This window comes from Nanorana parkeri, unplaced genomic scaffold, assembly GCF_000935625.1.
Source record: "Nanorana parkeri isolate BGI_ZX_2015 unplaced genomic scaffold, ASM93562v1 scaffold2, whole genome shotgun sequence".
NCBI lineage: Eukaryota > Metazoa > Chordata > Amphibia > Anura > Dicroglossidae > Nanorana > Nanorana parkeri.
Genome location: NW_017306270.1, coordinates 4884914 through 4902788, shown reverse-complemented (window position 1 = coordinate 4902788; position 17875 = coordinate 4884914). Strand labels below are relative to the sequence as shown.

Here is a 17875-nt window from a genome sequence, read left to right as displayed (position 1 = left end):
GCCTAAGGTGGGGTGGGCTGGAACTATGGCCGCAAGGAAGTTCCATCCATACATGCATTACTTACAGCTTCCTCGCATGTCCTACAGAGGTGCCTGGACCAGTTCTGGCTCCCGGCATCTCTACAGGGTGCTCAAGGGGGTTGTACAAGCAATGCATGGATGGAGCTCCGCCACACCGGACCCCAGGCTGAGGATCCACTCCAGTTTTCGTAAAATAGGGAGAATGGGTGGATCTTAAAAAAAAAAAGTGTATATGAGTGTGTGAGATTGTGGTTGTGTGTGTCTGTCATTGTTTTTGAGGGCCCGTTCACACTAGTACAGAACATTAATCGAACAGTCCTGTGCGATTAATACACTGTACCATGCAATTGCACCTACTATGCACTATGGTGTGGGAGGGGCGTTGCGTTGCCATTAATTTGATTCAATTGCCCGCACCAGAACGTGCAGTTCCGCAATGCCGCTCATTCCATTGCACTGTAGCTCAGGTCACAACTTAATGACCAAGGACAAATATGGGTCCTGAGGTTACACAGGTTGAAACCCACTGGATTAGAGGGTGTTTACTGGTACCTGGAAGTTTGTGGCATGGCATACACTTTAATCAGGCAACAGGACAAAATGGCACCTCGTTGAAAGGAAAGACTTGAAATATATGAGATGTCTTGGAGTCTGAGAGTCATCGGTGGTCATTGTGATTGAAGCTTATTTACTGAGACCCTGGTGGGTGTTCTAGGTGGCATATGCACTCATTACATGAAGTCACAATGTTCTGTTATGATATATTCACTGTCACTCTGGCCAACATTTAGGATGTGACATATGGACTCTGGCGATGACGGATGACATACATTCACCGAACAATTTGTTTGGAACACTATATTAAAACTGGGTAGGGCATCTTTGCTCTCAAAAGATCCTCCAATTCTTTATTGTTTCAATTCTACATTCCACAAACTTTCCTTCAATATTCTGCTCCACGTCCACATGAGTGCATTACGCAATTTCTGAACATTTGTGAGATGCACCAGAATGCTGCGAACTTCATGTTCTACCACATCGCAAATGGGTTCTCTTGGATTCCGATCCAGGGGCTGGCCTATCAACTGTGTGCCCCACTAGAAATGAGTATTTGTTAGATTATGCTAAATTTTTCCAGTCAACTGTCCAATTTTGTGATCCTGTGCCCATGGCAGCCTGAGCTTTCTGTTGTTGGGCGACAAGGGTGGAACCCTGCGTAGTCTTCTGCTGTCGTAGCCCGTCCCTCTCAAGGTTCAACGTGTAGTTCTTTCTGAGATGCTTCTCTGCCATTGTTTTGAAAAGCTTTTATCTAAGTTACTGTAGTCTTTCTGTCAGCTCAAACCAGTCTGACCTTTCTCTTCTGTCTCCTCTCATCTACAAGGCTTTTCCATCCACAAAACTGCTGTTCACTGGATGCTTTTTGGTTTTGTCAGCAGTTACAGAAACCAGAAATCATGCTACAATCACAATCACTGAAATCAAATTGTTTCCTAATTCTGGCGTTTGATGTAACAATAACTGAAGCTCCTGAACTGTCTCTGCTTGATTTTGGGCACTGTGCTGCTGCTATGCGATTGGTTAACTAGATAATTGCATTAATAAGCAGGTGTTTAGGTATTCTTAAATTTCTCAGTACATGTACATTCAGTGGGGCACTGGTAAACGGATTCATAAAAATCGACATTTTTTTGGATACTACATACTCTCTGTGGAACCAACGAACATCCTGATTACATACCGGACTAAAGCTGGCCATACACCTATCGATTATCGTTCATGCCCTCATCGAGCCGCCGTTCAATTTCTGCTCTAATACCCCATCATGCACAGACCAATGTCGATTTTGATTATTGTTTGTTATTGCATGTGCAGTGTTCATGTTGCGATTTGTTTTTGTACGAAAACGCCACTAATCCATCGATTTTTCGTTTGATTTGAAAGAAGTTTTCCAGCCTGATCGATCGAGGAAATTCGGCCAGGGGTACAGTAAAAAAAAATCTTTGGGTTCCCATCAACTGATCGATTATCGTTCGAAAGACCATTTGCGAATGATAATCGATAGGTGTATGGGCACCTTAAGGCCAGGGCCCCATCTAGGGTTGCCACCTGTCCAGGATTCACCTGTACAGTCTGGGTTTTGAATGCTGTGTCTGGGTTTCACGGCAGCAGAAACCCGGACACAAAATGTCAGGCAGACAGGGGCAACCAAAATTGAGATAGGGGCTACTGGCCCCCCACTGAAAATAGTCTCAACTGTGAAGGGGTGGCGCTATTTACATATGAAAAAGCCGTGACTCATTTCCCCCCAAAAATGACAGTGTGTCACTAGAGTGTTTGTGTTTCGCTTGAAGAAAAGGTGGCAACCCTAGTCTCATCCCCAAGATGAATCCTTCTCAATACTTTAACACTGTGGTTCTAGTAAAATATCACTGTGGATAGATAATGAATGGATCATGAAGGGTCACAAAAAACCTGTTTGAGAGGTCTCCAATGAAAGCAGATATTCTATAAATTGAATGAATTATTAATTATTTGTTGACTTTCATATTCCAGAATGGAAAAAAAACAACATATATTGAGTTTCACCCAAAGAGAAATTACTGCTCTGAAATTAGCAGGCAGCCTCAGAATGGCAGCTTCCACCTAAGGCCTCCAAAACAAGTATTTTGGTTTCTCAACAGAATCCCAGAGGTTTTGTGCCAATGGCTCTTCAAATGTAGACCCCAATGAATTGAATACACCTCTCAGGTCTGATGTCCCCGTGGGCCAAAACTATGAGCCCCTTTACGATTCATTCCATTCCGAGGAATGCGCCTAAGATGACATCTGCGCTTGGGGTTAAGCACAGCTCATTTGCAATGAATTCACCTGCACAATAGCTCTAAAAGACAGACTGAATCAATTGTACTGAATATTAATAGCACCTCCTCTCAGTGCTCCATTAAGTCTCTCATTAGCATTCAGGACTAGGCATAGCCAGGCAAGGAGAGAGAAAGAGAGATCTCTCACCATTCACATCATGCATTAATAGTAAATTCAGTTTATCTGGGTGTAATATTACCCCAGCATCTGCGCTGCAGCTTCCCAGTGTGCGTGCGCGGGCCCCTCTGATGTCAACAGAAAACCAGTTAAATGGTATGCACGGCGGAGAAGCGATTTAAAAGAAGCAATTGGCGTTCCTTTTAACCCAGGACTGTCAAATTGAATTGATAATAATAGAGCCGGACAAGATGAACGTTAAAAAAAGAAATTGTTAAATTGATCCACTCCATTGGATCATTAGAAAAATAATTACTTATTTCAGCGCTTTTGTTTTTACAAATGTTTCCAAATCGGAGTAGATTTGTCTAAAGCGGCCATCGGCTTATCACGGCGCGCATGGAAAATTAAAGCGTACACATCGCTTGTTTACAGTCGGCCAGCCGCTACGCGGGCTTTATAAATAGCACCACCAATTAATTCGTTTTCAGCCTTCATTTTTTTACGTAGGCCTAATGACGTCACTGAGGCATAAAGCGCACCTTGGCATTTGGCAATGTCGCAAGAGAAATGTTTTGTGCTGGACGGTGACAAATGTCACTGGAGGAAGCTGCATCTAGGTCTGAAATTAGATGGGGCCCAAGCTGAGACTGTTATTGCCAACCGTGTATGTGCTTATTCAGCATGGGGAAGATCCGACTTCAGTGAACTAAGATTTTCATTGGTTCAATAGCATGACACTATCCTTAGCCCTGGGTTGCTGAATTAGCCTGAAGGCTTACACTCAGCAGGCCTTATGTACTGAAACATCTAACATAAGAAATGGATGTTGTTGGCCAGCCCGGCCAGGCCAATTATTCCCATCATTCTTTCATACTGCAAGGAAACCACAGCTGGTTTTATTAAGGTGTAAAAAAGGCATTTGTGTCATTTCACCAAACAGTAAAGCATGTGGGAGTTATTGATTCTGTAGAAGAAAATAAACAACAACAAAAAATAACAAATATTGAAAAAATAACACAAAATAAAATATTATTCATGGCTGGTGCAGACCTGGCCCATACAGGACTGCGGAATCGTGTGCAGTTGCACGGCGCGCAGCTGTTTTAACCGCGATTGTGTTCGATTGCATGGGCAGAAAACCGCACGATCCACCCGGAGTGACTGGGGTGCCATTAGAAAATAATGGCACCACCAGCACGATTGGCAGTGGTGGACGATTGCCAGGCGGTCATGGATCGCCATTGTGTGAACCTGACTTTACATAACACAACAACATTTCCAGTGCTTTACTCCCCCTCACCCGTCCGTTCCGCCAGTCAGCGCTGGCAGATCGGAGCGGGGAGGGGGGAATCCAGCAGAGAGCCGTGACAGGATCGAGATGTGAGCGAACGCCGGTATATGTTCGCTCACCTCCCGACCCAACCTGTGACAGTCTCATTGTCACAGGTCGGCTAGAACTATGAGGTGAGTGGAAATCACTCATTTCATAGTTCTCCTTTAAGGATATCACAAACAGAATTTAAAGTGACACTAAACTCAGGAGTTAAATACAAACAAGTACCCTAACTATTAACAATGTATCTTATTTGTGTATCACTCGGTTGTAGATCCTCCAATCATCTTTGAATTGGTGCTGACACTGTCCTTCCTTCCTTCTGAAGGGTGACTACTTTTGTTCCCCATCGGTCTTGGTTGAGTCAAGTGATGGACTACAATCTCAAAATACAAATTGGTGAACTAAACATGAGATTGTAGTCGATCACAGGAGCGAGAGGAAAAATAAATAAATATATATAAATATAAATGCCTTTCTATAGCAATTAGAATGCTATAAAAAAGAAAAGCACACCACGTAGGGGAAGAGCTCTGCAGAAATGATTCAGGAGCGATGCCAAAACCCTCATTTCTTCTTTTTTTAGGCCATGCTTGCAGATAGGATCTGGGAATGTAACATACATAATACGCTGTTCAATATCCCTGTCATCATCCACAAAGCGGTGTGACAGGGATATTTTATTTCCTATAAAGCAGTTAAGCCCTGCTGTCACTGGTAACCTTACGGGAGGTCAGCCGCCTTCTTGCGTATGCATTACATTTCTCTCACAAAAGGCAGCAAATTCCTTCTCCTTGATTGTCCTGCTTAGATTAAAGAATTGTTTATCGCTAAGGTTCTGCGGCGGCTGGTACGGGGGGAGGCCGCGCGGACTTGGCAATGCATTAACTTCCATTCGGCTGGAGAGACGTTATTACTCTATTAACTGGTCTGAGTCTCTCTGGGGACAACACTTCTTAACCCTTTAACATTGAAAACTTTACGTCAAGTCAGGAATACAAATCATCTGATTAAGAGCTGTACTTCCTAGAAGCTGGAGAATCCTGACCTGTGTGCTGGGGACACGGGAGGAAAGGGGTGAGAATTGTGCACATTTAGGGAAAAACAAAGAAGAGGCAACTAGGTCACACTGGGGGGAGGCAAATAAAACTAATATGCAGCTTCCCACCTGGGCATCTGAAGATTGCTGGGCACAAAGAAGAAAGTCCCATTCCTAGGACACCTAGGACAAGAGTTCTATGATGAAGTAAGCCAAAGTAGCCAATCAAAATTTGTCATTCATAGCCTGAATTTTGAAAAGTGAATTTGGATTGGTTCAACACTTCACAATTAAAGTATATATCAAGCCAAAACCTTTTTGGTTTAAGTTTTGGCTAGAGCGAGGAAGGATTAAAACCCAAAACCCTTGTCCGTTCACCAAAGCAAACTGGCAACCTGATGCCAAAATCTGATCTCTGCAGGTCAGCCTGGTGTGGATCTGGGTTCAGGTGATACTGCCCTGGCTTTAGACGTTGGGTTATTTTTATGTTACAGGTTACAGAATTCACTACGCAAAGGGAAGCTCCGTTGCAAAGTCAATAGCCTATTTAGTAAATCATTCCCATAGTCTCTTCTTTAGAGAAATCTAAAAATTGGCTTATTATTTTTATATTTAATATCCCTGGATAGACAGTCCATAGAAAGTTATAAATACAGGCAGTTCCCCGAGTTACGAATATCCACGTTACATACAACTCAAACTTACAAATGGAGGTTCCAGGCTGTTCCACTAGTTGTAATGCTACCGTGCTTTTCTCGTGCCGACGTTTGCAGTACTGTACCACCTGTACATTACAGGAAATTGTTAGACGCGAAGACGAGTCAACGCTTTAAAAGCTTTTATCGCTCATCGGTTTAGTGTTATCAGTGATTGATGGCCCTAAAATTATTGCTTTCACTCAGACATTCGCGGCCATATGTAACGTGTAGCGCAATTGTCGTTTTTACGCGTTGGCGCACCGGACGTGTATTTACGTTTATATGTGGGGGTGTGGGACTTAATAAAAATGTTTTACATTTATATGTGACTTTTATTTAACGATCCCCCTATGTGATAGCACAGGCACACTGACAGGTCCTCTTTATGGAGACATTAGGGGTCTAAAAGACCCCTAATGTCACCTGGGGACCCCCAAAGAAGCTGATGAAGCAGAGATCTGCTTCATCAGATTCTTCTCTCTGGCTATAGCAGCCAGAGAAATGACAGCTGAATGTGAAAGTGATGTAATACACATCACTTCCGCGTTCAGACCTCAGAGGGAGATCCCATCCCCCTAGTGTCACCTTTACACTATAAATAAGATATTTAAGTGCAGATTGCTCCCCTCCCCAGCGTCCCGCCGACACCCGAGATGCCAGTCCGGCGCCCGTAGGAGGGGAAGCGGAGCCCGGGAAACACGGCGGGGGTGTTGGGCAGGGGGGGTCACTTTACCGGATCTTAGAAGCGATCTGGCGACAGCTGAGTTGCCAGAATTGCTTCTACTGTAAGGCGGCCGCCGGCTCTTCAAGTATGGACAGAGTCCCGTTGGCTAGTATGTTTAACCCTTTCAGGCTTCATGATGGGATTACCCCGTCATGGGTTGTGAAGGGATTCGAGTAGTACTCCATGCAAACTTAATTTTGTTAGTTTTGGTTAGTATGGTGTGGGGTTAGAGCCGCTGTGAGGAGAGCAAAACAAGCATTACAGGAGGTTAACCCTTCACTATGCTATCCAAAACGTAAAAAAAAAATTGAGGCTGGAGTTGCACCTAAAAAATGTACCTGTTCCAACTTGCATACAAATTCAACTTAAGAACAAACCTACAGTCCCTATCTTGTTCGTAACCCGGGGACTGCCTGTGGTTACAAAGATGCACATAAATAAACAATATTGAAAATAATAGGCAAAAACAAACTTACGGAATACGTATTTGTTCTGCTTCCAGGGTTGGATGGACCATGCAGATCATACCCTCTCCCCCCCAACATAGATGGGACCCCTCAGATGTAACAAAGATTTGATTCTGGATCTCAGCTTCATGCCATGGAGATTAGATTGGGGCCTGTTTAATTGAATGAAAGGGCCTGGCCATTGCACTTCACCTCACTACACTAAGTAAGGTTCATGTAATCAAAATGTTCAAACATTCATAACGATGTTGAGCTATGAATTATAAATTCAAAAGTAAGAGTAATGGTTTCAGCTGTAGTTTGCTATGCGTAGAGACCAAACATGGATACTTTACACCTGGCAGAACCAGCACCAACATAAAATGGATACTTTACACCTAGCAGAACCAGCACCAACATATAAAAGATCCAAATGATTAGTTCTTCCATATTCTACAATAAAGTTGGAATATGGTATCGAAGATCTCGTCTCTGCACAGCCAGTCTTTTGCAGAAAGTTTTATGATTGTGCACTGTACGGTATGGATGTTACAGGTTATTAAACGTATTACTTAAATACACACATTTGTCTCAGAGCCTCGTGGAAGTTTTACACCTAGACTGCAGCTTTGATTCAGATGCATAAACTGGCACCCAGTGGTAACATGCTCAGGATCTAATTGACCCCTTCTGTACAGCTAACATGGCATGTATGTTCCAATTTAACTCTGTCCTGACAGATCTGTGCTGTGATGTTAAAAGTGTTTATAAAAATAGGTGAATATATGATCCAGACTTGATCATGACATGGCCTGACAACATACACTGAGTGGTGTCAGCCCTGCTCAGTTGTCTTTTGCTATACTAATCACACCCTCATGCTATTCTGCACACCGATTAATCCGTAGTCCAATATAAGAACTAGGAGGGTAATTAGATGCTTGTGATAAGACAAAAGTGTGCACAGAGCAGGTATTAAGTGAACAAGCCTATTTGCATAGTAAATAACCCCTGTGGGTGGGTGTTTGCAGTAACTCTATAAGTGATATTATCTGGTTTAGCTAACCTGAAACTGCTAGCGAGAGCGGTGTGTCTGCTGGAGAGTAGAGTATGCTGACTGGAGGTATCAAGAGATTATCACAGGCCTGCAAGTTGTGAGTGCTGGAAGTGTAGATATTGGTGTGTGTGTACTGTTTTCAGTGATCTTATGTGTCCAGTTCGAGGAATTTAGGGTTCTTGCAATAATATTCAGCGTGCGAGTCAATTAACCCAAGTAAAAAACCTTACATTGCGCATTGTCTGGCTTCCCTTATCACTGTACCTGCAGTACCCACTTCTGTGACAGCCCACAACAGGGCTTAGGAGATGAGTGCATTGTTGTTTTTGTACTTATAGCCAGCTGGGTGGGTCCCGACAATATTGTTGTTATCTGTCCCAGCTGCAGCGTGGTTTTGTGCTGTCAGCATATAGCAGGCAACAGCCTACTGTGTGCTGAATTTTGGGTCACAGGAGGACATAGTATATGAGGGTTATTCACAAAGGAGCCGGAGGATCCAGCCGTAGCTCTGCCTGATCCTTCGGCTCTCTTCGGCCACCGGAACCACTATAGCCCGTACAGCAGCTGAAGGCGGCCGCCGAAGGCATATGCTTCAGCTCGACTGAGCCAAAGTGACACCCGAAGCGGGGGGGGCAAACAACCTGCCGAAGGGCCGGCTGTAAGCCCCAAAAATACCAGCTGGGTGGAGCCAGCCTTGATCTCACATCTGGCTCCGCCCAGTTGTAATGACAGATCAGCGTCCCCAAATGACCTGGGGACGCTAATCTGTCATTAAACAATAACAATTAGGCAGAGCCGGCCATGACGTAACAGCCGACTTCGTCCAGTTGTTATTCATTGCCCGGGACCTGTTAGAAGACTCTAGCAGGTGCCGGCCAATAGGAAACAGTTGGATGGAGCTAGCTGTCACTGCTAAGTCCACCCAATTGTTTTTTTTCTTTTTTCAAAAATCTTTCTTTTTTTAAATGTAATCATTTTAAATTTTTTAAATATATTTTTTCAACTCTTTTCACTATTTTCTATTCTGCTCGGTACGACGGAGATATCAAGCAGGATAGCCGAGCCGAATGCCGCAGTGCAGCCGTACTGAGCCTTAGTGAATAGCCGAACGTCATTCGCCGCACTCCACTTCGGCTCGGTTATTCACTCGGCAGCTTTGTGAATAACCCCCTATGTCTTCCTGTGACCCGGAAGAGAACTATGGCAGACGTAAAGCTGGCTGGAGGCTCTGACCCTTGCGCAGTGTGTCAGAGTTCACCTTCCGATGAAATGTTATCATTGATGAGACATATTGTACTTCTGCAGACTCTTCTGTGTACACTCGTCGTGTGTTCTGTGAATGTCCTCCTTGTTTTCCCGCACTTCAGGATACATCATGCAAATTGACATTGTTATATGAAGCAGCAGATTTCCTTCTGAGAGGGTGAGCAATCTGACAAACAAATGCTTCTTAGTCTGTGCGGAAACCCCTGAGAACTTTCCCCGTTTGGAACATTGCAATTTCTTTGTTTAATGCATTTGGTCTCTCAGGAGTTTTCCAACGCATCAAAAGCAAAGGCGGAAAAAAAAAATCAGAAGAGAGCCAGATTGTATAATGCACGCCGTACCTCTCTGTGTGCACTGCGACTTACCAGCATTACATACTGCAGCACATTTCTTTTTTTTTCCCTGTTGAAAGGCCATAGTCCTACTTTTAAAATTAAATTTTTCCATTAGGGACATTCACCTTCTCTATTTGTCCTGGTGACCATTATCACTGGGGGTTTATTACCCTCCCTTACTCTATTCAAAACAAACAAACAAAAAAAATTGGCATCAGTTCTACTTTAAGGTCAGCTATGACAACATCCATATTTCTTGCTATGAAGGAGTCCAGTACTAGGAGAAATATAATGGCTTCTTTTGCTGACCTCGTTCGAGAAAGTTGCCTGGCCGTCTATGGTTCCAGTACTTTAAGACGTTGACCTGGGACAGGCATGGAAAGAGCAATCAAAGCTCCTTACCTGCATGCTTGTTGGAAATCAGTGGCTTGGAAAGTACTGAAGCCATTGTTCCAACATGAGAACCAGATAACATGTATCTTCATAAGGATCGCTTAGCAATGACATCCTGCCTGATGACAGGTTCCCTTTAACATTGGCTCACAGAAGTCTCCGCATTCATGGTATGTGACATAAGCTGTAAGCACTACTGTGACCTAATCTGTTTGCAGTAATCTTCAAGATTCTTCTGTATAAAGCAGATGCTCCAAGAGTGGCTAAATTCCCTCTGCAAAATCTCCTGTTCACGTTGCCAAGACTCGGTTGTGGCTCGCAGTGTAACCCGGATTTCTATCCACCCACAACATTGCTTAGGAGGTTTGTGACATAAATTCAAAGCCATGCTGACTGCTGCCTTGGAGGCCTTGTTGTAACATGTTTAGCATCTCAGAATCTGTTTTATACAGTTCTGTCTGAAGCATTCTGAGCCGCCTTCTGAGAAGGAGTTGGCTCAAGGGTAGGTTGTCAGCCCCTGAAGCCATGACACTTGGAAGCGTGCTGGAGATCCTGGTTCGGCTCCCAGTATCAGGACCTTGGACAAGACCACGTGCCTGCTTCTAATGCTGGCCACACACAGCAGTTTGCAGGCAGTTTTCACCACTTTCAAGCAGAGTTTGATTGCAAAAATGATCAGCAAATTAAAACAACCTCCCATTAGCATTCTGTATTCACACCATGACATGATCCCAAAGTGTTGTTTCTTGGAAGGATGCCTTGAAGCAGGTAGGCAACCTTGGCCCTCCCGCTGTTGTGGAACTACAAGTCCTATGAGGCATTGCAAGACTGACAGCCACAGGTAGGACAGGATTTGTAGTTTCACCACTGCTGTGATTGCCTATGCCTGCCTTGAAGGGTATGTAAACCTTAAGAAAGGGCTTCTCTTATTTGCTTACTTTTGGTTTGTTAAATAACTACCAGAGGAAGGACAGAATTTGTAGTTTCACCACCGCTGGAGTGCCGTGATTGCCTATCCCTGCCTTGAAGGGTATGTAAACCTTAAGAAAGGACTTCTCTTATTTTCCTTCTTTTTTGTTGGTTAAAAATCCATGGAAAGCATTGTGTAATATCTGTTCAACAAGTGCGGAAAATGCCTGTTGGTCCTGCTAAAAATCCAGAGAGCTTGTAACTACCTGTACCCTCCATCTCTGCTGCACTGAGCTGTGTTATCAGACTTGCCTAGTTGCTAGGTACACTCAACGCTGGCTGTCTGGTTGCCATTCTCTGTGGGTGGCCTGCTTTCTATCTAACTGTAAAGATTCTCTACCAATGCGATTGGCTTATTATCTCCAAGAGAGTTTTTTTACACAAGTAATAAAGCATTAACCTTGCTGGTCACAGTGTAGGTGTGAATGTGTACTGGTGCAGGCTCCTTGGACAAGCTTGCTCTTGTTCCTAATCTCTCAACATATAGGATGAAAATCTGTTCATATCGCTAAACCTGGCTGTTCTAAACCAAGGCTTGACATTACTCACACGGTATGCAACATAAGCCAAAGCTGCTATTTTCTTCCGATATCTTAGAGAGCCGTGAAAGGATCGAGAGGTGAGCGAACCCGGTATGTGTTCGCTCACCTCCCGATCTACTGACCTGACCTGTGACAGTTTCATTGTCACAGGTCGGCTAGAAATATGAGGTGAGTGAAAAGCACTCATCTCATAGTTCTCCTTTAATGTATTCCTTGTGAAAGAAACATTGCACCTGACTACATGACAAATCGGCTCTAGTGAGCGCATGGGGTGTGGCCCTCAAAAATAACATGTTACTTTTAATTTACAAATGAAGCCCAAACCTAAAGTGACACTAAACTCAGGTGTTAAATCTTAAAAATACATCCAAGTTTTGGAGGGTGGCTACTTTTGTTCCCCATGGTTCCTGTGTGTGGTAAAGTAGTCACTGCTCCAAGCTCGTTCCCGTTATGGACTACAATCTCATGTTTAGTTTACTAATTTGTATCGAGATTGTAGTCCATCACGGGAATGAGCTTGGAGCGGTGGCTACTTTACAACACACTCAGGGACCATGGGGAACAAAAGTAGCCCCCCTCCAGAAGGAAGGACAGTGTCAGCACCAATTCAGAGATGATTTGAGGATCTACAGCCGAGTGATACACAAATAAGATACATTTTTGGTAATAGTTAAGGTGCTTGAATGCATTTTTAAGATTTAACACCTGAGTTTAGTGTCACTTTAAACCTTCAGTTTGTTATGTCTTGGATATAACACGGAGATCTCCCTGCTATAAGTCCTAACTCTGCGCACAGCAGGCGAGCAGATCCAGGAACTCAGTACAGAGATCTCACCGCGAGAGCGAGAGAGTGAGAGAAGAAACTGTCTGATGGTTTAATTCACCAGAATCTGACAAACACTGAACTTTGGTTTGGGGGATGACTAACCCTTTACTACTCCTTCCCCTTTCTCCTATTCTGTCCTATATTTATTAGCTTGTGTTAAATAATTGACCGGTGTAAATAATGTTTGTAAACTGTAAAGTCCATTGGAGGCATTCATTATTTTCACAGGGCTTGAGAGGTGATTAGAGGAAAGGTGTAGACTGTAGAGTATTCACGGTGAGTTCATATATTCAATACTGATTGCACCATTTGCAGTAAAATAATATTTCATGACCTTCACTTTTTTAGAGCGTGCTTATGTTTTTGTATTGAAGCTGAGCTCTGGGAGATCGAGGAGGCAAATGAATGCAGCTCTATATTCATTAACACAAGGTCCACTTTTTAGACCATGTTTCATGTTACACTCTTATTTAGGGTGTAACATGAAGCAGGGTCACATACACCAGCCCCCTTAACCAGTGGTTCTCAGCCTGGGTAACCTCAGGACCCACATTTGTCCTTGGTTATTAAGTCGCAACCCACGTCGCTCTGCACTGGAACACACTGCATTGCGGTACAGCGTGTTCCAGTACGGTCGAACTGTGGGTGGGAGGTGTGTTTGGGGTGCCATTCAAATGAATGACAATGCAACACACCTCCCACACCAAACGCACATGGTAAGTGCGTTTGCTTGGTAAGGTACGTTAATCGCACGGGACTGTGCAATTAACACACTGTACTAGTATGAACGAACTCTCAAAAACACTGACAGACACACACAGCCACAGACACAATCTCACACACTCAGACATTGTCACAAAAACACTGACAGACACACACAACCACAGACACAATCTCATACACACTTAAAAAAAAAAATTTTTTTTTTTTTTTTTTAAGATCCCCCCAGCCTCCCTACCATACAAGAACTGGAGCGGATCCTGAGCTTGGGGTCCAGTGTGGGCTGCTGTGACGGCGCTCCATCCATATGTGCATTACTTGTACAGCTGCCCTTGCGTGCCCTGTAGAGGTTCCGGGAGCCAGAATGTGGCGTCACTCTAGTCCAGGCACCTCTACAGGGCACACAAGGGAGCTGTACCAGCAATGCACCTATAGATAGAACTCCCTCGTGGCCATAACCCCATCCCACCGCACCTTAAGCTGACATTTGGCACCGGGCAGCATATTTCGAATGGCTGCTTGGCGTAAGAACGGACAGTGCTGCGCTAGGGGGAGGCTGAGGAGCCTCTCACCTGGAAAAGTGGAAGGCATGTGGTGACCCACTGAACATGGGGTCACGACCCACCCACCTAAATCCAAACCATTTCCTCCCCTTGCTGGAATTGCACGGTGCTTCTTGTTCTTGGTAGTAGCTGTGTTCTGAATTTAGCTTGGTTGCGTGTGGTTTAGTCTGCACAACCATGTTATTCTATTCATGTGGATGGGTGAATCAATTCTTATCAGCCACTGCGGCAGGGAGACTCAACAGAGCAAGATTTGTAGACTTCCCCCAGCCCCAGAACAGAAGGTCTATACCCCAGTACGGGATCTGGTCTAGGGGTAAACAGTGTCTGGAGCTGTGCATTGCAGCTGCAACACACTGATCACGGTTGCAATGCTCTGCAGGCCTGAATGCAAACATGTAATAAATGCACACTATTATTTTATTGTTGGTACATTAATTACATGTTTAAAAAGGTGCGCTGTGCCTCTTAGGCTGGATTCACACCTCTGTATTCTTGGTTGATCCATTTTCCATTAAAATCAATGGCAAAGCATCAAAACATGTCAGCGAGTGTTAACACGCATTGTGACACATTATAATTTACATAGATTGCGGAGCGATGTAATTGTCACATGTGCACTGCAATAGGAGTATAAACCCGGCAACGCACAGCGATATGTGTTTTGATGGTTTCTCATTGATTTCAACAGGAAAAAAAAAACCGCATCAAAACTGCAGTGGTGGATTCCAATCTTATTGTAGTTTTGAAGGAGTGTTAGTACCTTAATTTGACACTCGTCCATATCAATCAGCTTCACTCCAGTGACATCAACGTTTCCTTTTCAAACGCCTTTTTATTGTTTTAGTCAGTTATGTATATAACAAAATCTACAGGGAGGTTATAAAATGGAATGCAAAGAATACACATACAGCAAATCGGCGTCGTAATAGTCACATGACAAGACACAAAATTATGTTGTTTTTTTTTATCAGTTGGCACAGGTACAGCACCGCTGAACTATCCTATATATACCTTCAGCAGGGGCCACTGACTGGAAATGCGTAAGAATGTAAGTAGGTATTAAGATCTATTACAGTAAAACTATCATTAAAAAAAAAAAAAAAACCTTAAAAGAGCCTAAAATAAAAAAAAGTCATATATACAAACTTCTGTACAAGATCATGAAACAGGAAGTGACAGATATTAGCAATGCCGCCATCGCGGACATCCTTCTCTCTTGATTTGCCTTCTCTGTAAATCGCTCCCTTAGTATTATAATGCATAAATTAGTATCCACAACTCAGTAGCTCACAAAGTCTTTTTTTTTTTTTTATCATAGTACATTATGTTAAATCGAAGCGACCTTTCTTGTATTAGGGATGATTGCACAAAGGTGAAATGGAAACACTGCGGCCCAAATGAGGTAAATTCATCGCCGTACATCCGGAATGTGGCGGGTGCTTTACTGCATGATGCCGGAATCCACGGAGGGCTGCTTCCTCGTCGTCTTTGGAGGAGGTGGTGGTGGAGTTTTGCTGGGCAGCGGAGGTGGCAAGTGCTGAAATATATAGATGGAGATTATTAGATCATGGAAATTTAAGTATTTTCAGTGAACACATTGGGTGCGTTATAATGTCATATTTTACCTTAGGCCCCTTTCACACGGACAGTCCTATCGGGGTCCCCCTTTTAGTTTTTCATGGGGACCCCCATCAGTTGTCCAATGTTAGTCTATGGGCAGCCGGAACTAAATGGATGGATGTCAGTTTACACCCGGTTAGCCCTGACTTCGGCCAGGTCCGGAAAAACAAATGGAACAGAGTTCCGTTTTACCAGGCTTGATTGTGAAGGATCAGGGGTCTGTTTACATCTGACTCCCCATAGATCTAACATGGGTTCTGGCAGTTTTAGTTCTCTTCTCCATCACAAGATAGGAGGAAAAAAAACTGATGGAACACAGGTGTCACAGCGGTGACATCCAATCCGTACTGCATACACGGATCCCCTTCTGAGCATCCCGTGTGAAAAGGGCCTTAAAAAGACCATCTCGCCAGACCATTAATAGCAAAAATAATCTTCCCCATAATATTATATGTACATTTATTGTATTTTATGTATATTTACCTGTAAAGGCCTCCCTTGTGTAGACGTCCAAAAGCCCTGAGACTGCTGCTGTGCACCACCATCTTGGCATAACAATAGCTCCAGCAGACTCAGAGCTGTCACTCAGATAACACTCTATAGCAGGTGTAGGCAACCTTGGCACTCCAGCTGTGATACAACTACAAGTCCCATCATGCGTCTGCCTCTGGGAGCCATGTCTGTGGCTGTCAAATGGGATTTGTGAGTGCCAAGATTGCCTACCCCTGATCTAGAGTATTCCCCCTTCACTCCTCCCGAGAAGCTACATAAAAGGTTAGGATCTGGGTCAGCACAGGCCGTAATTAGCTATGACATGCAAGGTGGGAGAGGTTGTATGGGGTAAATTGCATTGCCATTTTTTTTTCCTGTTCTGAATACAGTGGGGTAGAGTAAATCTGGCCATAAACCATTCTATTGCTTTCATTCAACCTGCTGGCTCAACAAAAAGTACAACATATCCCCCATCAATGCTTACAAGCTTTATTCGAGGAATCCGCGCTGTTTGCTTTGTATTCTGACAGAGACTGCCAGCCACGGTCAGAATACCCAAACAAAGGCGGCAGCTATTGGGCTGCAAGCTCTTTTCCTTGGGAATTTTTCCGACTGGCTCCTTTGATGAATGCCAGCGGACGGGTACTGACAGTGGCACCCAATGTGCAAATTTCGTCCGGTTCCTGAAGAACCAGTCCAACATTTTCATATGTATGGCCAGCTATAGAACCTTTGTTGAGTTTTGAATTGCTGTCTGTGCCCCGCCAGACAGATTCACAGCCTCTCCTGTCCTCCTTGAGACAAAAAGTGATGGGAAATCCAAAATGTTTCAGTCGTCACCAGAGCAAGATGGTGAGAGGCTTCCAATGAGGACACAAGCAATAAAGTGCGACTCTGCAAAAAGTCTCCCAATCTGCATCAAATAAATAACAGTTCAGAAAGTGAGTCCATCAATATTTGGCGCAAAAAAAGACGGCGGTGCAAGACGGTTACACATTCTACTTTGCACCAAATAAATTAATGATGTGACATAACAGTTTTTTTGACCTGCAGTGCGCCAAAATGTCACATGCGACAATTCGCACTCCTCTACAACCACCGATCTTAGTTTAATCTTCGTAGACATTAAGAAGATAAAAATTGGAAATCCTGTGAAAACTTTTGTTTTAGACAGAAGGGGAAATGGTTTGATCCTCCTCCCGTGTCTCCTTCAGGCCCCATTCAGACCTGAACGCAGAAACTGCCAAAGTTCGATCTGTGGGTGGCCCTGCTGGCACACCCCCTTGCTAAAACAAAAGTCAAGTTTTCAATCAACTTTTGTTGAAGGTGCTGGTTAGAAAATTGGTGGCCAAACGGTCACTCTCCCAACCAGCTGCAGTCGCTGCTTGTGTATTCTGACCGCCACAGACGCTGTATGTCAGACTACAGTAGCCAACTAGGGACATTCTTCCATCCATGCTGTTTAACTTGAATGGGAGAATTGAGCCTGCCGGGCTGAACAAGATAAATCTAACTGTATATTTCCGGTTTTAGTGCGTTTGACGTCAATCTGAAAAAAAAAAGCATGAGCCAGGATTGTGACTGGCAGCATTGCATGGATCGGGTCCAGCTTATACTAGTAAAGATCCAGTAATCTAGATTATTATTACGCAGTTCTTTACAGAAAGCAAATACTCCCCAGCCCCTGGATGAAGTCAATAAGTGCAGGAAAAAGACCTTTCCTAGTGTTTCACATCCAGTGAATAAAACATGAAGAAAGACCCAATAAGCCAATAGCGGCTTTCATCCACGTGTTTATGTGAGAGGAGCATTGTGGAGGACCCCTCACAGACCCCTCATAGAAATC

The 17875-nt window shown here is 43.9% G+C and overlaps 1 protein-coding gene across 1 annotated transcript in view; it reads right to left on the bottom strand.

Annotated features, from left to right (window-relative positions):
* Positions 1–14739: 14739 nt before the first annotated feature.
* DOCK1 (dedicator of cytokinesis 1) overlaps positions 14740–17875 on the bottom strand; it is a 373877-nt gene continuing 370741 nt past the window's right edge. Inside the window, exon 53 of the mRNA XM_018561275.1 lies at positions 14740–15454. Within this exon, the coding sequence (XP_018416777.1) occupies positions 15359–15454 (96 nt within the window). The 3' untranslated portion in view covers positions 14740–15358. The remainder of the gene's footprint in view (positions 15455–17875) is intronic.